General features: G+C 37.9%; 1 protein-coding gene across 3 annotated transcripts in view; it reads left to right on the top strand.

Moving 5' to 3' along the window:
- The window catches only part of GRB10 (growth factor receptor bound protein 10), a 282,686-nt gene that overhangs the window by 84,246 nt on the left and 170,890 nt on the right, over positions 1-27,550 (top strand). For 2 of the 3 annotated variants that reach the window (XM_069083706.1, XM_069083707.1), the window contains exon 3: positions 1,095-1,192. In XM_069083706.1, coding sequence (XP_068939807.1) covers positions 1,142-1,192 — 51 coding nt within the window. In that variant the 5' untranslated portion in view covers positions 1,095-1,141. Of the gene's footprint in view, positions 1-1,094; positions 1,193-21,357; positions 21,512-27,550 lie in introns of all 3 variants that reach the window. The other variant, XM_069083708.1, reaches the window with a different exon arrangement.

Genomic DNA, 27,550 nt, shown 5'->3' with positions numbered 1-27,550 from the left:
CTTCTCTTTAGTCAAGGAAAGCAAATTCTTCCAGTGGTTATACCCAAAACTGTGTGTCTTTATTCCTATCTCTGAGTCCATTGCCAGGGTTCTTTCTGTTCAGCTGATCTATGGAGTAATTAATATTTAGATTAAAAAGCATTGGAATGCTATAGTGCCAAATCCACTCGGAAATGCTTCCAAGTAAGAGCCCTTTAGGAAAACCCTGCTTTCAGTGGATCCAGATTCCACCCAACCAGTATCTACTCCTCCTGGCGATGACTGTTCATGAAGTAGGTGCACAGTTCTTTTGGGTGTAGACTAAACTTTTCCATTTCTAAGAGTTACTATTTGCTGTAGTTTCTTGGCAAGATAACTGTGCATGTCGCTTCTCTAAAACTATTAATTGAGCAGATTATTTTTCATTGGGAATATTTCAGAAGTAGATGGGCATAAATCATTCAATAGGCATCACCAACCTTTGGTAGTTATGTTTGTGTTATCCATAACCCTTTTCTAATGCTGCATTTCTGGATGTAATTAGCAAACGAAAACAAATTGCTAGTATTACCTTAAGGATAGGCTTAAGTGCCTTACCCATGGTCACATAGCCACTAAGTTTTGGAAATCTCTTTTTCCCCATGCCAGGGACAGTGACCTTCCGACAGTACCATCCCAAATCTTCTCATGACCTAGATCATCCCATCCCCTAGTTGAGGGGTTCATTTCTCTGTGTCATGGTCCCCATGGGGAGTCTAGTGAAGCCGATGGGCCCCTTCTTAGGAATAATGCTTTTAACTGTAAGATAAAATAGATAGGATTAAAAAGGAAACCAATTATGTTGAAGGACAGTTATCAAAATACTAAAACAAAACAAGTTAAGGTACCCTCAGGTTAAGAGTGTCTACTCTTATGTATAGTATATAATCTGATGCATAATGCTAGAATAAAATCTGTAGTTACATTATATTAATGAGGGACCTATCAGGTCTGCAAATTAAGATGGCCTAGGGGTGCTGGAGATTTTATTATCCCTATACAGAAATTTTTTAGTAGTAATAAATAGCATAAATTTTTCTTTTGCCATGGCTTCTCATGATTGGTCTTTGTTGCAGGTGCAGAACTACAGTAAATGTAATTTGAAGAAAGCAAGAAAGATCCAATGGCTTTAGCTGGCTGCCCGGATTCCTTTTTGCATCATCCGTATTACCAGGTAGGGGTGGTTGTGTGGTCCTGGTGAAATCAGTCAGATGTGAGCTAGAGTGAAAAAAAAAAAGAAGAAATGAATCGACACTAAATTCTAGTTTTGCACAAAGGAAATTCCTTAGATGGAACTACTGGAAAGTTGATTAGTAGAAGGTAGCAAGATGTTGCCATGATCTAGCCCTTTTCTTGGCTTTTGACTGCCTGCACGAACAATCATCTACATTTTCAACTACATCCCCTCCCCTTCCATTCCCAGAGAGCCATCCCTTATAACAAAAAATGAAAAAAAGAAGGGGGCAGGGAATAATTCAGGGAAACTAATCAACTTGTCCAAAAACTCTGATATTACCTATAGTTAAGATTCTATCTTTTCAAACAAAGAAGGGAGGTACCTTCTCATATCTATTCTGGGAGGCCAAGTTTGTTCATTCATAATTTCACAGCCTTAATTTTCAGTTATTGTTGTTAATGTTTTCATTGTTGTAATCATTTTCTATATTGTTTTTCTGGATTTGCTTATCAGTCCTTTTGTATCGGTTCTTATATAAATTTTCTTGTGCTTCTTTATAGTCATTGTTTAGTACCAGTCTATTACATTTTTGTTCCACAGTCTGCTTAGCCATTCCCCAATCAATGGGCATCCATCTACTTTATTCTTTGCTATTATGAAAAGTCCTGCTAGAAATGTTTCTCTGTGTGTAAGGCCTTTCTTTTATCATTACTTCTTGGGAACCGTGGTATCTCTGTGTTAAAGGTATTGACATTTTAGGTTTTTAATTTGCACAATTCCAAATTGTTTTTCACAATGGGTGAACCACTTAACAGCCCACCAACAGTGTGTTACTGTGGCCCTTCTCCTACCACTCACCTTTTCATTAGAGATTTTAATTGCAGAGACTGAAATAAATAACCTGGTATTTTGAATCAAGTAGGTACTAGGTAATTATCACTCAGGTATTCTAATGGTAGGTGGGAAAAGTTTCTTAGTGAATGATACTAAAATGTTCTCTGGAAAGCTTTAGCTTAAGTTGCAGGAAAATCCAAAGAGAAAAATTTAGTAAGAAGTTGTTTTTTGCCACAGTGACTTTGTAGTTTTCCAATTCTAATTGATTTAAACTTTTTGGAGAAATTAGCTTGGGGTCTTGGCTGAATATACAGACCATTAAACTGGATCAGACTTCATTAGCTGTTAACCTCTTACCTCTGATAGTGGCATCAAAGATGTTTTGTAAGAGACCAGAGTTGGACTTCGTGGTAACTTTAGTGGGTTAGAGAGGTATTCTCCAACCTCTAATCTCTCTCCTTTTTCTTAATAACCTATTATTGAACTATCATGGGAATTACTAGAAATCTTCTTAAGCCTGTTGGCTGATTTCACTTTTTATCACCTCAGTGATCTGTTATAGAAGGTTTTTTTTCAGGCTTTGGGGGATGCCTCCTAATTCTGGTATTCTTAAATACCTATGCAGTTTAAGGATAATATGGACTTGGACCATATCTCTCCTTGCCCTTCATCTTTCCAGATGACCTAGTCTTACCTTTCTGTAGAATGTAAGCTTCCTGAAGGTAGGCCCTGTTTCACTTTTGTGTTAATATTGTCCTGCCTAACCTAATGCCTGTGGCATCTTGCCAGTTGTTAATAATGACTTGTAGGTTAACTCTTTGATCATTTTGTTTCCTTCTCTGAATTATGTCTGTCTTTAGGTTCAGAATGATGTCTACATGAAGAGTTTTAGATATAGTTTTTTTTTAAGTTTTTTAAAAGAGAGTTGCATACCTCTTTGAAAAATGATAGTAACTTTTTCCAAGGGAGAAAAAAAAGATGGGGCTGCTTTTCCTAACAGTCATTTTCTCTCAGGATCATTAGTTCAATGATAATGTATCGAATACCTCGTGTGTTCAAGTTACTGAGATAAAAAATAAGATAGAAATAGATTCTTTGCCTTCATTGAGTTTATAGTCTAGTATGGGAGATAAAGGCTTGTACATAAATAATAGCTATAAGAGAAGATTAGACATTTCATTTATTTAAATCTTTGATGCTAAACCAGTATTGGTTAAAAGCCAGGAAGAAGGAATAGATTTTCATAACTGCTCTGTGTAAAGCTTGGTTGTGGAATAAGTCTTCCTGATGTACTTTCTGAGGATGGATGTGTTTGATGTGTTTCTGTGGATGGATGTCTGTTATTTTAAGGTAGGTTCCGTCTGATGTCTCATGCTTTTATTTTAAAATAACTTTAATTTTTACGTATAATTTATATACTTTCATATATATTTCATATATTTTAATATGTACTTTATTCTTATTTTATTTAAAGTTACTTTTCTTCTCCTTAAAGCATTGAGTTCTGATTGGCTTCATTAGCTTGGCCACAAATCTTAGTCTTAACCTTGTCTAACCTCTTAAGCCTAGCCTTGGCGTTGTTGGTCCACGAGGGTAATAGGTAAGAGCGTATAGATGGGTTGTTGAAATTCCATTATCACTGCTAGGAAAACGGTTAGCGGAAGCCTTCCTGAAAACTACCTGAGCAATGTCACTTTCAAGCGTGAAGGGCAGCCTGTCCATTTTGCTTTTGAAGGATCACTAAGTATTGGCTCATATGAGCCTGTTTGTTATGATGCTATGACACTTGTTGATTTGATGCCTTTTTGTTTTCTCTCTAACTCTCCAGTGACATTTAAAATGTCATGTTGGTGCCAGAAGTAGCAGCAAAGTAGGTTAAAGGCTGTACAGAACTTAATTGCTTTTAGCTACTATATTTACTGCTCAAATCACCAAAGACTGTTTATCCAAGATTCTCTTTCCCCTATACCAGGGAACCGTTTCAAGCCGGCATTCTCTTGGAAACAGTATTCTTTGTAGGGGGAGGACACGTTGGGAGGAATTCGGCAGCACTTCTTAGTGGCTTTTAAGAGCCCTTTCTGAATTTTCTAACTCTAGTAAAAATCTAGTCATACAAGTTGGCAGCTTTTGTCATCTGTTCCTGGAAAATCAGATCACAGTTCCAGAAATTCTCAGAAAATGAGATGATTTACATTGAGGTTCCCCACTTGTGCAATCTGTCGTTGTTACAACAATTATAGATATTCCCCAGACTTCTTTATTGAAAAATGACTTCCTCACTTTTAAATACACGGGTGCTTAAACAGTTCCATTGACTCAGTATTAATTGTGGCGAAAGAAGATATGTGGCTTAGCTCCTAAAATTGAATATTTTACATGGAGGTTAAGGGAGGGAAGAACTAAAATTATTTCCATTTTATTACTCTGATTTATGTGTTAAGATCGACAGTAGAGTGGAGTGGGTGGGTGCATCCGATTAACTGTTAAGGTATATGTGATCCTTTCAGTCCGTCTTATTCAAGGGATGGGCATTTGAAGTGGTGCAGAAAATAAATTTTGTGAATTACCATGTAAAATGTAGATCTAGTAAAAGGAAATATGGAGAAGGACTGTGATACTGGGCACAGTATTTTGATGATTCTGGAGCCGGAGAATCAAGAGTTTGAATTTGGAAAAAGATTTGCTTCCTGCCCTGACACTTCTGTGATGATTAGTTAGTTGTTTAATGTCTCTGAATCTCAGTTTCCACATCTGTAAAGGGAAGATAATCTCTATGTGCTTCAGAGGGTTTTCATGAAGTAAACGCTTTACAAAACTTAGAGTATTCTAAAAATATTTAATATAAAACACATACCATTTTGTTATCAAACTACTCACTTTGTGCATAAACTTGAGGATGAATGAAGACAATGGGGAAAGCTGAAATGTATAGGTACATTGCAGTATTTATTTTTCTTTTTGCAGAGACTTATCACCACATCATTCTTTTGCCTTGAACTCCAGTAATATTGACCATCTAGTATTCCAGGGTGTCTCAGTCTTCCCTCCATGGTTGGAGTAAATAGTCTGTAGCTTTTGAAAAATCTAGACCTGCGATGATACCCTTTTACCAAAAACTTGTGCAGTTAGAGAATAACTGTGCTGTTCTGGATCCTATATTACTTTAAAACTTCAAGATAACCACTCATCATCCAGATTGAGTGACCAGTTGAAACAAAAGTGAAATATCCTTTGCCCTCAGAGGACTTACATTCTATTCAAACAGATTTGTACATATATAAATATATACAAAAGTACTTAATGGTTATTGTTATTTCAGGATTATCCTGACAATTATTGGGATTAGAGGGGAAGTATTGGCAATTGGAGGGGTGGTATCAAGAAAGTCTTCTTGTGGGAGGTGACATTTGTTCTGAAACTAGAGATTCCAAGAGATGGAGGTGAGAAGGGAGTGCATTCCTGAGATGGGGGCTGCCTGTGCTAAGACATGTAGGTAGTGGGACTATTATGTGCAATAAAAAATAATCCTGAAGAGATATTACATATAAATGTGTCAAGCTGATAGACATTCTCTCGATAGAATGGAAGTTTGAACCCTGTATTCTCTACTGGGCAAGCCACGTACTTGGCCTCACTTTCTTCATTTGTAAAAAGAAATGTTTGAACTACTAGATGGTCCCTCATGTCCTTTCTAGCCCCAGATCTGTTATCCTGATTCCTTTTCCTTAACTTTTCTTTTATCGGCTCACCTCCAAACTTGGCTTAATGGTCAGAAGCCCTTTAGGGGGGCTAGAGGTGGGAGGGAGGTATTTATACTTTCAGTCTTTGTGCTTGATTCAAAGCCCATAGGCAGTTTCTTTTCCTTTGTCCCAGTCACAGATGGCCTATTCATTTTGCCTAGGCTCGAGCTAATCACTGGGAAAGCTTTAGTTGGCCTTTTTAACCTTCCTGCCCTCCATCATGGAAGAAGAGAACTTGGAAGAAAGAGATTTGGAAGCTTTAAAACCCTGTGTGACTAGGTGCTTTCTGAGCCCAATTTCAGTAAGTTTGCTTTTGCTGTTTTTGATTTAAAATTGGCTAGTGATTAGACCGCCTACTATGAACCAGGGGTGGGAACTTGCAGCCTCCAGACCACATGTGGCCCTCTAGATCCTCAGGTGTGGCCCTTTGACTGAATCTAAGCTTCACAGAACAAAACCCCTTAATAAAAGGATTTGTTCTGTGAAGTTTGGATTCAGTCAAAGGGCCACACTTGAGGATCTAGAGGGTTACGTGTGGCCTCGGGGCTGCAGGTTCCCCACCCCTGGACCAGACCATGACAACTTTACAACTTTGTTCCTGGAGAAGACATACCCCATCTCTTTAATTTTCCAGTTAGTGTGTTGGCAGAAGTAGAGAGGCTGATTTTTACAGTTATTTCTTTAAAAACTGCCTTTTGCTACCAGCAATTACTTGATGGCTAAGGTTGAAATTTCTTAAAGAGCCCTTATTTCTTAAATGGGACAGAACATTTCAATCAGAATTTAAATAGTTTTTGGAAATTAAGATTTAAATTGGTTTGGATACAGATATGCTGAACCACAAATGGATCTCAGGATGTATCTGGATGTACTGGTGAGAAAGTATGTTTGGAGGAAAGAATACTGGTTCTGAAGGCAGAAAATCTGAGTTCAGTCTCTAAAACTTACTACAAGCAAGTTGCAAAATATCCCTGGGCCTCAGTTTCCTTAACAGTGAAATGAAGGCATTGGAGTAGGTCACCTCTGACATTTCTTCCAATTCTAATGAACCTGTGAATCTACTTGAGCAAACCAGATTGGGTCTAAATCAGTCAAGTCCTTTGGAAAGTTTTGCAGAAGAAAAATGAATGCAACACTCAAGCTCCAAGAGAAGCCTCACTTCCGTCAGTTAGGGCTCCTATTACAGGTCTTTAGTTATATTTACACTTGGGTAAGGCTTGATGGATGGCTTATGTCCCATTGGACTTTGCAGGGGAGACAGGGGTGGTTCAGAGGTGCTGGGCTCTACAGTTTTTAAAGGCTGCTTCATGCCAAAGCTGCCATATTTCTCACCTCTCACCCTCACTTACAGGACCAAGTTGCAGCTTCATCTTTGGCATTTTTTTGGGTGGCATTCCCAGATCCAAGCATTTCTTTGTTTGTTGATTTCTTTGGCATCTCCCCAGGACTTTAGTTATTTTAATTACAGCAGTTCTTGGAGATGAAAGACTCCCAACACCTCATAGGGATGTTAATGTCATATACATCTGTTTTCCTAAAGAAATTCTATAATGTGCCAGGAGTGTTCTGACAGGGCTGCCATCTGTCCTTCCAGAAGGAATGAACACAAGTGGATGTTGCCATGAGAACCTAATTTTCTTGCATGATACATGCTGTTCACATAGCCCTTTAACAGTTGGATTTGTAAAGCTGAAATACTCGTTGACTTACAGACTGCTAGCTACAGTGGAATTGGATGTGGTAGTGAAAAATTTTCCATTTTTCACATCTCCACCACCTTTAGACCCCACATGTAGAAAATACAAATAACTGTCTATTTTTCCAGATAGCTTGCCTGTTTCAGGGTGGTATGGAACAGTTCTCCTGATGATGATGATGATGATGATGATGATGATGATGGACCCAACAGATGACAGATCTCCATATAACAAATAAATATCTTGCCCAGTCTACCCAGTAAACTCTGCTGCAACTTGACCATTAGCACAGACTAAACTGTTGCTTACAATTGGCCTGGATATAACAGTGATCCACAAAAACTTAAGAGTAACATTTTAAAAATACTGTATGCCAAATATTCAATCCCATGCTATATGCAGTTAACAATTTTCAAAATTATACAGAATTAGCAGAGGAAGTCAGAATTGTGGGAAGAGGGTGAGGTGCCTGTCATCACTGTTATTCTGTTTGTGACCGGGGGGTCAATCAGCAAACATTTGTTAGAGCTGTACCAGAGGATGTTTATTAAGGATGAACTTCCATCTCAAAATTTTTTATTCAGCTACAAAATACAGTTATTTTATGCACCCATGCAATTTTCTGTAGTATGTTTACTCTCAAAAGATTAGAGAAAGGAAACTTGTCCTAGGACTTTTTCTATCTAAACCCTATAGAAAAAGATGAGAACATCATAATAATGGTAATAAGAAAACCCAATTGTACAACAGTACACAGGACTTGAAATATGAAAGAATAATATCTGGAAAATAATCTGTCTCAGACCATTTCTATCTGAACTTCATTAAACAAGATGAGAAGAATGATTCGATATTACAATTATTATGTTAATATCAATAATAAACTCATACTGTGCTGGAAGTTTTTGCAAAATACTCTACATATATTTTCTCATTTAGCCTCAAAATAATTGTAGTGGGGTAGGGACTAGAGATGTAGGTACTGTTCTCCCCATTTTACAGATAAGGGGCTACTTAGCTTTGAAGCATTAGAGGCAAGATTAAAATCTGCTTCTTCCGGACCAGCATTTTGTCCATGGTGTCATGCTAAACCCCCAAGCCAAGAGTTTGTCCATGGAATGTTTTGAGCTATTAGGGAGACTCACTTAACTTCATCCTGAGTGTGCCCTACTCCGTGAATAAGTTATGGCAGGTAGACAAGATACACACTATTCCAATTATTTGTATCTATATGGGCAAATTAATTAATGCAGTTAATTCGTACATTCATTTGTCCCACTTTCACATATTGGGTGCCCAGAGTCACAAATGAGTAGTCAAGAAAATTGGATTCTAGTCATGACTTTGTTCCTTTATATCTGTGTAATTTGGGGCAAGTTTCACTAGGAGCTATTTTTTTTTCCTCTTTAGAAAATGGGGAAATAATCCCTCCTCTTCCTACCACACCTGATTGTTGTGAGAATCAAAGGAGTTAATAGATGCAAAAGCAAGTTTAGAAAACTGGAATGAACTATACAGTAACTTATTGTTATTATTGTACACAGCTGGTAGAAATTAAAAAAAACAAAAAACACTGTATCCCTAGCCTCAAGGAGTTTTCCGGTCCACCAAGTGATTCCTACTTGAGGGGATGGAGAGGTTCTTAAAGAACCAGCTCACCTCCAGAGAGATTCATTTATTTTTTGGTTAATAAAAGCAATGGAACTGGGGGCTGTTTTCCCTCTACCTCCCCCTTTCTTGTCTGAGGGCCAGCCATTTAATTTGGAGGATCATGGGAATCTGTTTCACTGAAACCATTTATTTTTTTTAATCTTTTTGTTATTTCACAGTACCTCCTGCAAAAATTATCTTAAGACATTTTAACTGCTAAACTTTATTTTTTTGCTTATCTAAGATAGTGAAATTAGTTATAGGGGCTGACGCTAAAGTTAAAAAGGAAGATGTGTGTGTGTGTGTGTGTGTGTGTGTGTGTGTGTGTGCTTTTTTAGTGTCTGAAACAGTAGATACTCTTAAATTAGTCTTTGGGGTCTTGGTTTCTTGGTGTTTCCAAGGTACTTAAATATATTTTTAATGTCTACAAGGAGTAAATGTAGGCTTTCTAACTTGTGCAGTTTAAAGGGTGGGGAAAGAAGTCTATGGAAACAGCTTAATTAATCCCAAAGGAGTTAACCTTTCCCAAAGTTTGAAATAAAATGTAAAATAATCTAACTTGACCCTTTTTTAAAAAATTAAACTTCCCCCACCCTCGCCCCATCTAGTAGAAGAAAGTTGGGATCCTTGAAACAACATTATGTATATATGACTTATATAAAACTTTAAAAATGTGTGGGAGATTGTTGAATAGGAAAGAAATATTAGTAACAAAATTATTTTAAACTCTAGCTTTACTTATTGCTAGAGTAATATACAGTATTAAGAAATGATTTTGAATAAAATATAGGAACTGAAAATACGGCAACTAAGAAATCAAGTTAGTGTGAGATTAAGTTGGAGATTTGGGACTAGCACTAATTTGTTTAATGTTCAGAAATATCTTAACTAGAATTTTTGCACTTATTTATGCAGTCTACCAAATTATGAATATCTGTTAACTCCCATGTGAGCAAGGGCAGCATGGTATAAGTAGGAATCTGGGAGTCAGGAGTACCAGGGTTCAAGTTCCATGCCCATGGGCAAGCCTTGATGTCTGAGAGAAATGTGGAGATAACATTAATGCCAATATGAAGCAGAAAATGAGGGGTAGTGACCTGTATTGTGCCCAACATAAAGGCAGTAAGGTATGTTAAAAATTTTTTTAATTTCATGAATTGAAATTATCCATTTTCCACCTCAAAGACTATAGAGGCAAGACAGATGGGTTTGGACTACAGCAGCAGGAGAATGGATGGATAGGATTGAGCTAGATGTTCAGAAGGCAGTCCTTCCAAACAGGGAAGGCATCTCAGAGATGAATAGGAGCATAGTATATTCAGAGACCTCATTGTAGTCAAGGGCTCTTGTTGGGGAGGGTTGTGGAAGAGAAGGTTGGAGAGGTAGAAGCGAGGGCTTAGAAAACTAGGCAGCAGGGTTTAGACTGGCTGTGGTTGGTAGCAAAGAGAGCCACAGAGCATTCGTAATGCTGTAAGTGATGTAGGGAGATTGGTTGAGTGGCACTGTATGGGAAGGAGAGGTGTTAGTGGGAATATACCAACAGTCTTCAAGTGTTTGAAGCATTATTGTGTGGGAGTGTTGAGACTTGTTCTGCTTAGTCCCAGAGAGCAAGAACCAAGGAGCGGTGGCTGGAACTGAGAAAGAAGCAAATAAATGAAGATGAGATGTTAGGCCTCATAGCTACAGCTGCCCTACAACGCTCTGGACTGCCTTGGGAGGAGCTAGTGAGTTCGGCTCTCCTTAAAGGTCTTAAAGGAGAGACTTGACCCACTTGTTGGGTATATTATAGTTGGAGATTACTTCTTTGGCATGTGTGGACTAGATGACCACTGAAGTCCCTTCCAACTTTAAAAATTCTGTGATCCTTTGAGATGTGCCTAGAGGCAGAGACCAGATAAGAGCTTGTTGTAATAGTCTGACTATAAAGTGGTTAATCATGGCAGATCAGTGGGATGGAAGAGGAAACTGAATCTGTAAGACATTTAAAACGACCGAGTGACCACACTTGAGGACAAACTCGATTCTAGGGGATGAAAAAGAGAGGAAAAGGGTTTTTTTTTAAAGCATAGATTTTATATGATAATGCTTTAGGAATTACAAAGTGCTTTACATCTAATATCTCTTGACCCTTATAACATGACCATGGGATTCACAGTTAATTATTTTTCATCCTTATATTACTGAAAAGAAAACCAGGCTTAAAAGAGGTGACTTGATCAAAGTCATACTTAGTGTTTGATACTGGCAGGTATTCTATCACTAAACGTGGCTGCCCTTTAGAATTGATTATTTTCTTACTGCAGCTCAGCCACCATCTTCATGAAGCCTTTCTTGACATCTCTGTTAGTGCCTTCCCTTCCAAATTACCTTATATTTAATTATTTTCCTTGTGTGTATATTTATTTATTAATTTAGTTATATTTATGTGGTATATCATTTTATATTATATTCTTATTTATTTGGCATATATTTTTCTATTTGTGTCCCTTCTCTATTACAATGTAAATTGTGAGCCAGGAAGGTTTCAGTCTTTGTACTTAGCCTAACACAGTGCCTTAGTGAATATTTGTTGATTGATGACTATCGGCAATAATGAATACTTGTCATCCTGTAGATCCTGTAGAAATTTTTTAATCATCCAGGAGAGTTTTAACAAATTATCTAAGAAGGATAAGGCACAAATGATAGTGTATTGTCTTATTTATTAATTAGTAGGTTGCTAGATGTCCCAGTGGGTAGATTTCTGCACCCTGGAATCAGTTCAAATCCAGCCCCAGACACTTAGCAGGTATGTCACCTTGGACAGGTCACTTAATTTTTCCCACCTTCAGTTTCTTCATCTGTAAAATGGGGATTGTAACATTTTTCATGGTAGGGCTATTGTGAGATTCAGAGGAGATATTTTTGTAAAGCAGTTTGTAGACACTTAAAGTACTATGTAACTGCTAATTATTTACATAATTTTAGTTACATCTTAGATTTTAATTCTTTGAAATTGAGTCTCCTATATGTTATGTACATGCCAATTCTAGTAGCAAGAAAGAGTCAGTTAATTAGAATACTCTATTTCTGAGTATGCTGGATAATGGGCTTACTGTCCTTTCTAACGTTTGGTGCTGTAAAAATTTCAGTTAATTACAAAAGTATGAAACAGTGCAGCACCCACTCTGTGCATTCATCCGGCATCCAGAGGAAGAGAAATGATATGTCTTAGGTAGGAAATAAGGTTTGATCAATGAAGATCAAGGCAGTTGCTTTTGGCCAAAAAAGCAAAAACAAAAAAACAGCAGCAGCAGAAGCAAAACCTTGTCATTACTTAGAAAAGAAAGAATGTACCAAAGTCTTTTTTTCTAAGAAGAGAAAGTAATAGAAGCATGAAACTTCTCTTCTTAATTTCCTAAGTTATAACAGTTTGTCTTTGAAGTATTAAAAGTATTTCAATAATTCTTCAGACACTTAACATTTCAGTATTAAGCTTGTTTATGGAAAGACTTTAAATGGAATGTACAAGTCCTTTTAACTGGGAAACAATTTGAAAACATTTTTTGAAAGAACATTTTAGGCAAATAATGACTTGTGACTTTCATTTGCTGGCTTTCACTTGAGGATTGCACACTTGCCTCTTTGGGAGAAGATTTTTGGCAAACGGAACGGGGAGCTGTATGTGGAAATTGGGGCTCCTGTGCTCAGAGGCCACAGCTTTCCGAAAGCTCTTTGGTGATTAACACAAGTAAATAGTTGTCCATTTATGCTTCATTACTGAATATTAGTCATACAGTAAATAACGTCACGCTGGCAGTTTCCCCAGAGCACAGTAAATACTTATGTACAGTTTAGGGAGATGCTTAAAAAGCAATGTTGGCACTTTTTATAAAGGAAAAAAAGAGAGATGGAAAGAGAAAAAGAAAAAAGTACTTGAAATTGTAGTAGATGAGGTTGACAGGATGTTATATCAACTTAAGTGGGTTTCTCCTAAAATTGATCCTTAAGGAAAAAGGAAATATTCTGAGTACTCCATTATTACTGCTGAAATTGTGTTTTTCCTCCTACTTAATTTTTAGTCACTTTGACTATATTTCCAGTAAAGTCCCACAGCATCTGAGTTCAGATAATCTCTCTATTTTAGCAATGATGTTAGCTGTTCTTTCTCTTACTCTTTGCCTCTATGTCTCTCTCTTTCTAATGCTAATGGATTTCATAAGGTCACAGATTAAGAGCCAGAAGGGGCTATGGAGGTCATCAACTTCCTCATTTTACAGTTGATGAAAGTGGGCCAAGAGTGGCAGAATGAATGACTTGCCCAAGGCCACCCAGTTAGTAAGGAGCAGAGGTGGGAACTGAGCCCAGGTCATCTGTTTCAAATTCAGTGTTTTTTTCATTTTACCGCACAGGTCTCTATACTGCTAAAGAACCTGTATTTGAAAGAAAAGGGCAGTGTTATGATTGATGGAAACCTGACAGTCACATATTCTGGAAATTGTACCGAAATTTTAATTTTGGGAAAAAAAATAATGAGATAAGCTTCATGTTCTTAGAGAACATGTTCTTATAGAAGATTGCATTGTGGGTTTTTTTTTCCTCTCCACCTCTCACATAATTCCTGGTCTGTTAAGGAATTTAATGAGATACTTTATCAAAAGTACTAGTAGTTGCAACAATAATACATTTAGGTAGTGATTTGTGATTTACAAAACAATATACATTATCTCTTCTGATTCTTTAACAAGTATTTAAAGCAGTTATTATCCTATCACTATTTTATGAATAAGGAAACTGAGGCTCAGAAATAAAATGACTTGCTCAGGGACACATAACTAGTTTGTATTTGTGGGTAGGATTTGATCTTAAGGTCTTCCTGACTCTTGAGTCTCTATTAAGTGTCCCTGTCCCTACCAGTTCATTGCTTTGACTTTAGATTGGTGGTTCCCAAGTTATGAGTTTGCCCACCCTCTATTGTAATGGGTTCATGAAGATGCCAAGTGTCACACACACACACACACCAACTATTGTCATTTTAATTTGTATTTAAATTCAACAAAGTAGAGAGCAAGACTCACTGGGGTAAATAAGTAAGCCTGCTTTCTGTAAAATGAGAAGATACTATACCACACATGTATATGTGTTTCTCTCTCTCTCTCTCTCTCTCTCTCTCTCTCTCTCTCTCTCTCTCTCAATCCCCCAAAAGTATTAGTACAGTTTTTTTTAAGACTTTTGAGTCACTGTGTATGTGTGCACATTTTTGTCATAAATATGGAAATAGAATTGTGATTAATAAATTTCAAATTCATTTACAAGTATGAGATTATAGAAGCTTTTTGTCACCTGGTATTTGAATACTCATGATACAGCTACTCTTGTTGAACTATGCTGAGCCCACATCTCTGTAGCTAATACACAATTTTTCTTTCTTTTTTTTTAAACGTTTGATTTTAAAACTTTGAATTCAGATTCGTTCCCTTCTCCCCTCGTCACCCACCCTTACTGGGAAGATAACCAATTCAATATAAGTTGTACATGTGTAGTTACGCAAAGCATTTCCATAGTGGATATATTGTGAAAGACTGACTATATTTCCCTCCATCTTATCCTGCCCCCCCACTTGTTCTGTTTTCTGCTTTGACCCTGTCCCTTTTCAGAAGTGTGTGCTTCTAACTACCCTCCCCAAGTCTGCCCTCCCTTCTATCATCCCCCCTCTTATCCCCTTCCCCACTACTTTCCTGTAGGGTAAGATACCCAATTTAGACCACACAATTTTTCTAAAAAATTACTGTTTTTAACACTTTGGCAACTAGTTTCTTGGCTGTTAGAAACAGAATCGAGAGTGACAATTGCACCTGTCACTGATGATACCCCTTGATAGGTAAAATTGGCCATGTGGCAAATGAAGCATTTTCTAGATTCTTTGCTTTTGCTCAAATGAGAACTCCAGGTAATTGGTGATAGGAGATGAAGGATGGTGAATGAGGAAGAGAGAGAAAGGTAGTTTGTCTTTATTGCAGAATGTGAGACAGGGAGTAATGTCCAGTGAGACTTCCATGACAATTTGGATCCAGGCAGTGATGAACTTTAAAAGCCAATCAGAAGAGTTTCTGTTTTATCTTAGAGACAATGTAGGGGAATCACACAGTCAGATCTGTGCTTAAGGTCAATCTCTCTGCCATCTGTGGAGAATGGATTGGAGTTGGTTAAGATGAGGCAGGGGGACTGTTACAACCAACTAGGTGAGAGATGACAAGGTTCTTAACTGAGGTGGTAGCTATGAGTGGAAGGAAGTATATTGGGTCCAGGGGTGTGGGGATGGGGAGGTCCCGTGCAAGATGTGTGAAGGTAGAAACATCAATATTTGGCAACTGATTGGATGTATGAACTGAAGGAGAGGATAATGCCCAGGTTATGAATGGAAGTAAATGCCACTGTGAGAGGTAGAATGTAGCCTCTAGTGAATAGCTAGAAAGCCACTTTGAAATAAGACAGGTAGGCACATTGTAGGGCCAAGGTAGAGAGCTTTAAATGCCAGCTTGAGTTTTTATTTTACTTCAGGAAAAGGTTTTTGTTTCCATGAATTCTTGTAAGCATCTAATGGATTACCTGTCCCAAGTGTGAGCACTGAACCTGCCTTGCCCTTCGAAACATCTCTTGTAGTTCAGCCCTTTCAAAAATGTTCCTTTTTCTGCATATGATAGGAAGGGCTCAGTCTCAGGATGGGAGCAGGTAACCAAAGGTGAGACCATAGCTGGGGATGAAGCTGTGGAGCCAGTCTTTCCTCTTTTTATTTGCCCTGTTTACCTGGCTCTGTGCCTGTGACACTTGGCCACCTTCCGTCCTCCGGCTCAGCAGACCCCAGAAATAAGGAAGAACTCAGCCTTCTCCTATAAGAAAATTACATCATCCTAAACCCTAGTATCTTTTCCTAATCAATTAGTTTATTCACTCAGCTTGCTATGTGCCAGTTGCTGTGCTAGGGACAGAGAAGGATATTCAAAGATGAATGCCCTCAAGGAGATTACAGACCAGTAGAGGATGACAGAAAGTGGGATGAGTGCCTAAAAGAGGTAGAAACGAGGAGAGAATGATCACAGCCCTGTAGGAAGGAGGGATCCAGAGAAGGCCTTTAGGAAGAAGTGCCATGAGATAGAGTTCTCTCTCATATCTACAAAAGTATGAGTGCTAGAAGGCCTGAAAGTAAGCGATTCTATTTACAAATCCTATTTTTTTTTTTCTGTTTTCTAAGATTCTATTTACAAATATTTACAAAAAAAGATCAAGGAAGAAATTAAAACTTTTTGTCCTCATCAATAAATATTTCTTTCAGGGAGGTAGAATTATGTAAGGGAAGGAGCATTGGACTTGGTGATGGTGCCTTGAAGATGAGCAACCTTGGTTTGAGTCCTGACTGTGACACTCTCTTAGCTTCTTCTGTGGGCCACGTAATTTGTATTTCTCTAGTATAGCAAAAGATCATGTGAGAGCTATGTTTATGTTTCAGCTCTCTATTAGATTAACTTCTTTTTTTTAATTTTTTTTATTTTTAATTTTTTTTTTAAGCAATCGGGGTTAAGTAACTTGCTCAAGGTTACACGGCCAGTTATTTCTGGGTGTGGTGCTGAGTATCTGAGCCCAGATTTGATCCAGGTCATCCCAACACTGGAGCTCATGCTCTTACTCGCTGAGCCACCTGGCTGCCCCTAAGCAATTGGGGTTAAGTAACTTGCTCAAGGTTACACGGCCAGGTGTTTCTGGGTGGGTGCTAAGTGTCTGAGCCCGGGATTCGATCTCCAGGTCTTTTCAACACTGGAGCCGGTGCTCTTACTCGCTGTGCTACCTGACCGCCCCCCTATTAGACTAACTTCTAAGCCTCACGAGGGCAGATGTTGCCTGTTTTCTAAATAGTGTCTGTCCCTAGGACCCAAGTTAGGGGTTTGAACATAATAGACTTTTAATAAATGTGTCCTGAATGAACCTGAAATAACCTCCTTAGTAATTATTGCAAACAAAGCACTTTAAAAAACCGGAAGACAAAAAATGAGGTGTTATTATTATAATCATTATTAATTTGATTATTTTTACCATGATAGATTTATGATTGCATTGATGTCTGACCATTCCTTCACATCTTGTGCTACTCTTCCCTCCATCCAGTGTGCTAGAGGTCTTCTCTAGGTCAGTGGTTTAAAATAGAAACAGGAAGCTAAATTAGCAGGACACATATCGACTTGGAAAACCCTAGACTAGCATTACCTGTTTTCTGTTGTATTTTTATTTATTCTGTTAAATATTTCCTAATTACATTTTAATCTGGTTGAGCCCTCTGGGAGTCAGGCATCCTCAGCCCTGACTTTGGCACCTCTGTTCTGGATCATCAGATATTGTGTGAATATTGGTGGTTGTCTATTGGTTGTCTTCCCTTGCTTGCACCATGTGATTGGTGCAGCTGCTTTCCTAGACTTACATCTCTCTGATGATACATATCCTTTATCTGACTTGTAAAACCTGCTTGATTATTTTGGTAGTTGTATGACAGATTGGAGAGGGGGAGAGACTAGAAGTAGATGCATATGGTACAAGGCTAAAACTATATGAGAAGTAAAGAACGCCTGACCTGAAATGGTGGTGATGAGTAGACAGTTAAAAGAGATTTCAACAGTAGAATCAACAGGACATTGGATGTGGGAGGTAAGGGAAAGGGGAAGAATCACTATTGACCATAAAGAAGAAGGCTGAGAGACTGGGGAGATGTTAGTGCCATCAAATGAAATGGGAAGATTGAAAGGAGAAGGTTTGGGGGGATAAATTCAGTTTTGGACATTTTGAATAGTAAAATGTTTTTATTGCTTCAGAACATCTGGTTAGAGAACCCATGCTTCCTTTAGACAGGCATCTGCAAGACATTACTCATGTTCTGATCAGCTCCCTTGTATCCTACATTCTTTGCAAGTATTCAGTATCCACTGTCTTAGAAATTATGGCAAAACTGTCATCAGAAAATCTAAGAGACTGAAATAATTATTTTAGAGTGAATGCATTTTCAGTATGAGCTTTCTGGGATTCTCTTACCCAGACTTTTTTCATTTAGTTAATATATGAGGCAAGGCAAAATAATGAGATTAATCGAATTGCAGATTTTGTGTTATTTAAAACATTAAACTAGTGGCACCCTTGAAAACTGGTTTCCTTACTTTAGAGTTATAGTGACCAGTTCTTTCCTGTTGGTGTGAAGACCACACAGTTTGCTTGGCGGTGATAGGAAATTTTTCTAAGACAATAGGATATGGGGGACAGTAAAAAGGAATAGGCAGTCACATGGGTCTTGACATTTCCCATCCTCTTCCCATGAGTATGATGATGTGAGTGATAAGTAATAATGATTCTTGCTGCATTGCAGCCACAGAAGGTAATTGGGGAGGGGGCAGTGTGAGAGAAAGAGAGAGAATAAGATATTATTTCCCAGAGCCTTCCATCCATTTCTCTCTTTTACTCTTGAATGAATACATCTTTTTTAAAAAAAATTATTAAGCTCTTACTGTGGGCTAGTGCTGAGTTCAGTGCTAGATATAAATATAAATATATTTATATAAATGCAAATATTTAAAAAAAACCAAGCTAGTTCTTGTCCTCAGGGAGCTCACATCACAGTAGAGGAAGAGAGCACACAAAGAGGAGTCAAGACCTGGGACATAAGTGTTTGATTTGGGAAATCACAGGGGTGGCAAGCAGAATCACAGGACGCTGATATGTTTCTAGGACATGTAATGATTTGATTGCTGTTTCCAGAGCAAGAGGTTGATAGGGAGAGGAATGCCTGCATTGGAACTGGACTACTGAGTCCAAAGCAGGGGGAGAAGATGACAGCATACATGATGGTGGCTTCAGTTCATTTATTTCAGTCATGTCACTGTTTGTTGTTTTCTTGGCAAAGATACTGAATAGTTTGACATTTTCATCTCCAACTCATTTTACAATTGAGTAAACTGAGGCAACCAGAGTTGATTACCTTGTCCAGGGTCACACAATTAGTAAGTATCTGAGGTTGGATTTGAACTCAGGTCCTTCTGACTCAAGTCCTGGCACTCTGTCTGCTGCACCACCTAGCTGCCCTGATGGGTCCAGTGCTACATGGATATGGGTGAACTTTTCATGAATCAGGAGCTTAGGACCCTAGAAAAGGAGCTGGAGTGCCAGGTTGGAGGCAGAGATGGAGTTAAGGTAGGCCAGGAGCTGCTGTCTTGGCTATGGAATGAACCAGGAACCTTAGGAAAAATTGGGAAACAAAAGATATAACCATTTTAGAAAAGTAATGACAACTTGTTTTTGATTTTGAAGAATGCCAACTGCTCTGATTAATCTGTGTTGAAAAACACAGAAACTTATACTTAATGGATCTGTGGTAACATCTGTGTCCTTCTTCTCCATCCCTTCTCATCCTATATGTTTATTGTCCATTTCTTACCCGAAACTGGAATCCAAGGCCACTTCATGGTTCTTTCATCTCAAGGTTTATTTGTTGTCTTTCATTCTTTAAATAATTTTTTTTAATTGATGCCCTTAAAAAAACCCATTGATGTTTTCCATTGATCCTTCCCCACCCTACAGAAGTCTTGTCTTTCATTCTTGATATACAACCAGCTCACCTTCTCTTCCAGTAGTTTTTAATCACTTCTATAGTACAAATTCTCATTGGTAGCATGCTACAACTGTCTTGTGCCAGTCATCCTTCTGATGCTTTTGTGGCTACTTTTAATTATGATTCTTTGGGTGATCTTGTTGTTATGATTCTTTGAGTGATCTTGTTGTTTCAGGATTCCCAACCACATAGCATAAGCAGGAAACAATGATATTAAAGAGATGGACCTTTGTGATATGTAGCAAGTAGTTTGAGGGCACAGAAAGCCATTTGTGACTTCCCAAATGTGATCCACCTTGATCTGCCAGTACTCTCCATTCTGGTATCAGTCACTGCATTGGCCATCTCAAGCACTTGTCCAGGACAGATCAAGTTGATGAGTTAGTCATCGATGACTATCATTTTTCATCCACATTGTTTTTCAAGAATAGATGGTTAGAGCAGTCTTTTTTCATGGCTCTGGATTTAATTTAGGAGGCTCCATAGTGTTGTGGGGGTTTAATTCAACTAGTATAGTGGCATTGTGGAGGAGGAGTATTTGGATAATGCTACCATCAGTTGGGAAAAACTCACATTAGGAGAAAAAAAGGCTCAATAAAAAAAGAAAAATGAATAGTGATCAGTGAAGACAGTAAATCCCTGGTGCCCAGACCATCTTGTTACTTAGCAACTTCATCTTGGTGCCTCATATTTTTGGAACAGTCTTACCAGAAACAACAGAAATAACACGCACTCCAGTCTGAGTCCTTGTTTCACTACCTGAAGTCTACAACATAGAATATTTCAGCCACCAGTAGTAACTGTTCCAGAGGCCAAAGGGGCAGTTAGGTCCCTATCATTGGCCCTAGCTCAGACTTAGGAATCAGTTTGGGGGGGATTAGAGGAGGGTAACATGGATAAGGAATTGTTGGATGCAATGTGGCCTTGATACCCTTCTTCTTGTCCCTCTATCCCTAAATATGTCCCAGAGAGTACCCTGGACCATGGCTCATAGTACCTACAATATAAATACTATTATTATTTATCATTATTAATGAATGAATCAATGAAAAATTTAAAAGTATTTTAAGTATTGGGTTATACAGATAGAAAAATAATCAGACAATCCCTGAGCTCACATGGTTGAAAGAGGCCACATGTGAAAAAGAAGAGTTCACTTACCAGGCAGGTAGAACAGACCCAAAATCCTGAGTTCACAGTAAAATGGCAGCTAGCAGCAAGGCCCAGAGGTCTTTAGGAGGCACCAGCAGGGTCCAGGGGTCTGGAAGATGGGGCGGTAGAATCTTGACCTAATTGTTGCGACCTGGTGGTCCTTCATCTCAGTGTAAGGCCTGTAGTTGGTGACTTCCCCCTCATCCAGGCAGTATAAACAGAGCCTTTTTAGGGTTAGGGGGAAGGCATAGGCTTGGGGTGGGAGGGGGAATGGAGGGGATCTAGGTGGCCTGGAAGTCACTGGGGAGGGCTCTGAGGTTAGGAATCCAATAATTCAGTTAACCAAACAGTTTGTCTTGAATGTAGAGTTCATGAACTGCAGTGAAATAAATCGGGAAAGGTAGATGGGAGGCAGATTGTGGAGAGACTCAAAATGCCAGGCTAAGGCTTTTGTATTTTATCCTATAGGCCCTGGGGAGCCTCTGAAGGTTTTTGAGCAAAGAAGTGACTGGTCAGACCTGTGCCTTAGGAAGATTATTTTGGCAGCTCTGTGAAGGATGGATTGGAGAGGGGAGAGACTGGAAGAAGGGAGACCAATTAGGATTCTATTGCAGTAGTCCAGGTGAGAGATAATGAGGGCTGGAACTATGGTGGTGTCCATGTAAAGGCAACAGATGGAACAGATGGAATGGGGCTTGGTGTTTGATATATACCTATGGATTGAGAGATTGAGGAAAAAGAAGTTTTTGAGGGGAGGGAGGTGAAGACAAAATCAAATAATAAAATTGTGAAGCCATAAGGATTCATTTGAGATTAGATAATTTAATGGACCCAATTAACATAATAAGTAGCTGGCTTCTCCAACAACCTTCCAGTAGTCCCCATTTGAGGATTGATGGATCTTGAGAATTGAGGCTTGCTTAACCTCACTGATCATTTTCTTCCTCATCTGTAAAATGGGGGCAGTCATTCCTAATGTCTACTTCCCAGGGTTGTTGTGATAGAGAAATGAAGTAGTATGTGAAGTGTTATAATGTGCCAGCTATTATTATTTAATGATAAGGAGTTGAAGAAATATTTTTCACAAACCATTCCTGGAACTAAAATCCTTCATTTTCATGTCTTCCAATGAGGAGTTTGGAGGCAGGTGATAGCTTAGTGGATAGGGTATGGGCCCAGAGTCAGGAAGACCTGCATTCAAATGCTGCCTCAGATACTTGCTAGCTGTGTGACATCACTTAACCTCTGCCTGACAGAATGGCTCCACCAGAGAAGAAAATGGCATACCGCTCCAATATCTGTGCCAAGAAAACCCCAAATGGGTTCATGAAGGTTTAAACAACAACAAAATTAAGGAGTGTAGAAAAGTTTACATTCAGAAGTTTCCAAGAAAGACTCTTAGTATCTTGATCTAATTATTTCACTGTTGGATCCTGGGTGAAAGGATGTTAGTTAGGGTTAGATGACTTTTAGTGTCCTTATGTGTTAGGTATGAGTTTTTCTCATGTGGTTTTTCTTTCCAAAGCAGTTTAATGAATTAGCCCACGCAGAATTATTGCACACTTCTGTGTGTGCACCGTTATTTCTGATTCCTAAGCTCTCAGAGTCACTGCTTTTTCCTTATTGTTGGATCTGACCTCCTTCTGCACAGTTCGTGGCTATACCATGTCTGGAAGCATCTATTGTTCCTAACTGAAGTATCTTTAGCACATTGGCTATCTTTATGAAAGGAAAACCAAGAGAAAAGCTACTCCTGTTACTTCGCACATTAAGTAACACTACCTGTTGAGGACAATAACAATCTAGACTGAGCCATAATAGAAGTTCTATCTCATAAAACACCTAATCTTTCAAATAAAAGTACTTCTGATTTCCTAAGGAAGTTTTTCATGTGTTTAAAATGTTTTTTTCTTACATCTTGGTGAATCCATTGATTCTCAGTGAAAAGTAGAAACAGATCATTTAAGCATTTGAAGATTGCTTTATTTGAAATGTTAGAGTGCATGTTTGTATCCAGGAAACAGCTGGCTTATCTAGTCAAAAATTAGCATATTTTTTTTGTCAATTGAAGCTAGGTATTTATTGTAAGATAGCATATTTTTGTTAAAATTCAGAGGATAACTTTGGATTTTGAGTTCAGATAAATAACTGTTTAGGGAGATAGCCAGACCTTTTCTTTTTGCCTCTTAATGATTGTTTTCTTTGGAGAAATTTTCAATACTCTTAAGCAACTTAAAGAGCCCCAGTTTTCTAATTAGAAGTTCAGTGGCTTCCTTATTGATTATTTAATTCATAGATATTGGTGTACAAATAAAAGACTTAGTTGGAGATAAATGAGTGACCCTGGTCAAATTACTTTTTGTAAAGCATGTTTTTGTAGGGTCCAGATGGAGAAATCAATGCCATTTCAGTTTCAATATTGAGCCTTGGTAATAGAAGTGGGGAATACTAGACCTTAAGGGACCTTAGAGATAATCTTGTCCATATAATAGAGGAGAAAAGCGTGAGGCTCAGGAGGTAAAATGAGGCATGTCTAGTACTTGAACCCAGTTCTAATGATTCCCTAATCCAAGGGTTTTTTTTTACTGAACTTTTCAAAGACTTTTTACAGATCCTTTATGTTTTCATCTGTCATTGCAAATGTACTGTAGATTTTTACTTACACTTTGTGACTTGCTCGAATTTTCTACTTTTTTGAGTTACTTTTTGTTAATTATATTTGAGATTTACTGTCTCTTTTTTTTTTCTTTTTGGAGGGCAATTGGAGTTAAGTAACTTGCCCAAGGTTACACGGCTAGGTTTTTTTTGTTTTGTTTTCTTTTGGTGTGTGTGTGTTAAATGTCTGAGGTCAGATCCAAACTCAGGTCCTCCTGACTCCAGGGCTGGCACTCTACTCACTGCGCCACCTAGCCGCCCTGAAATTTGCTGTCTCTTAAATTATTAGGTTATAGCAGGGTAAATATTTAACAACCAGCTTAAAAAAATGTATGAATGGCACATTAAAGTTTAATCTGTATTAACATTTTCTTCCATCACTTTCTTAAGTCTAGACTAGTGCTGTCAAATCCAGACAGAAAAGAGGGATATTAATTCCTATATAAGGATCCTTGCAGACCACATATTAACTTAGAAAATAACATGTTATGACTAATATAGAAATAGTTTTTATGTGATTGTGCACGCATGTGTGCGTACACATACACACACACACAACTATCCTATATCAAACTGGTTACCATCTTAGGCAGGACGTAGGGGAGGAAGAGAGGGAGAAAATTTGAAACTCAGAATTTCATGAAAAGTGAATGCTAAAAGTTGTCTTTACATGTCGTTGGGGAAAAACTATTGAAAAAAGAAAATCACATATTAATGTTATCTGTGTTTTATTGTATTTTTATTTATTTTGTTAATTATTTCTCAATTACATTTTAATGTAATTTCCTGACTCTCCCCTATATTTGGTACTTCTGGTCTAGACCATCCATAAAACAATAAGTCAAGCTCTGATTTATAGTTTGTGGAGATCCAAATGCTCAAAATGAAAATTTAACAATTAGTTCTCCTGTTACAGATGGCTGTAGCACACCCCTGGGTTGAGTGGGCCTCCTATGTATGTGTGTATATATATATATATATATATATATATATATATATATATATGTCATCTGACAGGAATAGGGACTAGATCTGAGATTTCATTGTTTTTTAGGAACTCTCAGGTGAGAAAATTGGTGTGGATCACCACAAGTCGTCCCCTTTCCCTGTAATTTATAGTCTTAGGGAGTTACCAGAAGCCCTAATAGATAAAGTGACTTGCCCAAGATCACAGAACTGTTCCTTATCAGAGGCGGGACATGAAATGGGTCTTCCTAGCTTTGAGGTCAATTCTCTATTCATACAGACTGTTAGTAAAAAGTAAAATTGCTATTTAAAAATACACACAATAGAATAATTTGTGGTACACAAATGTAATGGAATATTGCTAGACCGTAAGCAGCAGTGTGGTGTAATAGAAACAAAGCCCTAGTAACGTGTGTAATAAAACAAAACAAATTCCCACATTGTCTGTGTCTGAAAATTTATGTCTTATTTGCCCCTTGGGTCTGTTCCTTCTCTCTCTGGAGCTGGGTAACATGATTCATCAACATCGAATACTCTGGAGTCGTAGTTGGTTATGGCATTGATCAGAGTTCTTAAGCCTTTCAAAGTTGTGTTTCCTTGTTACTGTACAAATTGTTCTCCTGGTTCTGTTCACTTTACTCTGCATCAGTTCATGTAGGCCTTCCCTGTTTTTTCTGAAACCATTTGGTACAGTGGATAGAGGACTGGGCCTGAAGTCATGAAGACCTGAATTCAAATCTGGCCTCCGAAATTTACTAGCTGTGTGACCCTGGGCAAGTCATTTAACCTCTGCTTGCTTCAGGTTCCTTATCTGTAAAATGGGGCTAATAATAACCTCTATCAGGGTGGTTGTGATGATCAAAGGAAATAATAATTCTAAAAGCACTTGGCATAATGCCGAGCACATAGTAAATGCTATAGAAATGCTAACTATCATTACAACAATTTCCTATGAAACAATACTGTTCCATTACATTCACATGCCATAATTTGTTCAGCTATTTGCCAATAGATGGGCACCTTTCCCCTCAAAATTTCCAGTTCTTTGCTTACTACAAAAAGAGGTGATGTAGATATTTTTGTCCTTAAAGATCCTTTTCCTCTTTCTTTGACCTCTTTGGGGTGAAGGCCTAGCAGTGGTGGTGTTACTGGGTCAGAAAGTATAGCAACTTTTTGGACGTAATTCCAAATTGTTCTTTAGAATACCCAAGCAAATCGACAGCTCTGCCGACAGTATGTTGGCGTGCCTGTTTTCCTGTATCCCCGCCATCAGTTGTTCTTTCCTTTTTATTTCATTATTGCCAATCTGATGGGTGAGTTTCTTTTTCTAATCAATTAGTGATTTAGGGGCATTTTCCCCTATATGCATTGATAGCTTGGATTTCTTTTGAAACCTATCTGGGGAATGGCTCTTGTTCATAAAAATTTGAATAAATTCCTTATGTGTCTTGTATTTGAGATCTTTATAAAAGAAACTTGCTACAAAGATATTCCCCCACCTGACAGTTTCTCTTCTGTTCATAACTGTATTTGTTTTGTTCATGCAAAAACTGTGAGTTTTTCTGTTATAATGGTTGTATAGACTTGATTTAACCATATTGGGAGATGAGTAAGAACCAATATCATTTTTCTAGTAAATAGAGAACCAGCTTTGGAACTAGGAAAGTGCTAGATTCCCCACTATAACACATCCAGTAGTTAGTCATCCAGTTTTCATTGAGTTTTTCTTTAGCTTTTTGCCATTTCCTTTCAGTTCTAAATTTACAGCAGTCTGCTAATTATGTCTGGTGTAAAATTACATCATTAGTAAGCATTAGCTTTGGACCAAGGGTCAGGAAGACCCAAGTTCAAATCTGGCCTTAGAGGCTGAATAGCTGTGAGACTCTGAGTAAGTCTTTCAGTCTCTGTCTGCCTCAGTTTCCTCCGGTGTAAAATGAGGATAATAATAGCACCTATTTCCCAGAGTTGTGAGGATAAAAATGAGATAATATTTTTAGAGTACTTAGCATGTTGCCTGGCATGTAGCTGGAGCGTAATAAATGCTTTTCCCCCTTTCTCTTGCCTTTATATAATAATTTATATATGATAAATAAAACATTTATTTCTTTTACCATCTTCACTTTTATCCTCTCTTTTACGTCTTTTAGGAAACCAAAGAGTTCCATTCGTGGAAGTTGAAATAAAACATTTCTTAAACCCTTTATCTATGAATGCCCTTCTAAAATATGTTTCATAAGATCATTTCATATCTAAACTGATTATATTCTGTCATTGTGTAAACAGTGCTCTGTGCATAGTAGGTTTTTTTTAATAAATATATATATTTTTTAGTTAAGCTGAATTGAACTTTAACTTGTCTTGTACTCTCCTAATCTAATGATGACGAAATTTAACAGTTAGCATCTTTATTTTCCATAAAACAATACAGCATGGAGCGGAGTTAAAAGTTTTTGTTCCGCCTAGCTTCTTTTATTCTTCTCAGGTTCCTTTTTCTATACTAATCTCTATGAAAGAGGAAAAAGGAGAGAGGGAACAAACAATTATTAAGTAGCTGCTATCTGCTAAACATTCTACCAAGATCAATTGTACAAGCTGCTATTTCAATCTCTCATTCAGCAAGCATTTAGTAAGTGCTTTCTGTATGTGAAGTACTTAAATTACAAAGATAAAAATGTTATTATTGGCCCTTTGTCCTCTAGGGAAATACAAAAGAGGTAGCAAGGTGTAAAAGGGACTTTGGTTATAGACTCAAGACTTGGTTTTTTAATTCTGGCTCAGTGACCTTGGGAAAGTCATTCAGCCTCAATTTCCTTATCTGTAAAATGAAGGGGTTGGATTAAATAACCCCTGAAGGACCACAGCTCACTTAGATGATTGAGTGATTGTTAAAAACAGCCCTCAGTTGTAATGGAATTCTTTGAATTACAAGAGAGCAGTGGACTTAGTGAGGAAAAGAAGGCAGTGGAAAATTTTCACTTAACCTCTATCCCCCAGAAGTTCATGACAAGCCTCCTCCCTCTACCTCTCCCTCTCTCCCTCC

This window comes from Petaurus breviceps, unplaced genomic scaffold (genome assembly GCF_028583685.1).
Source record: "Petaurus breviceps papuanus isolate PSGF00001 unplaced genomic scaffold, PetGlider_PUasm1.0 174, whole genome shotgun sequence".
NCBI classification, from domain to species: domain Eukaryota; kingdom Metazoa; phylum Chordata; class Mammalia; order Diprotodontia; family Petauridae; genus Petaurus; species Petaurus breviceps.
The sequence above is the reverse complement of the archived record's forward strand: the minus strand, read 5'-3'. Positions and strand labels throughout refer to the sequence as shown.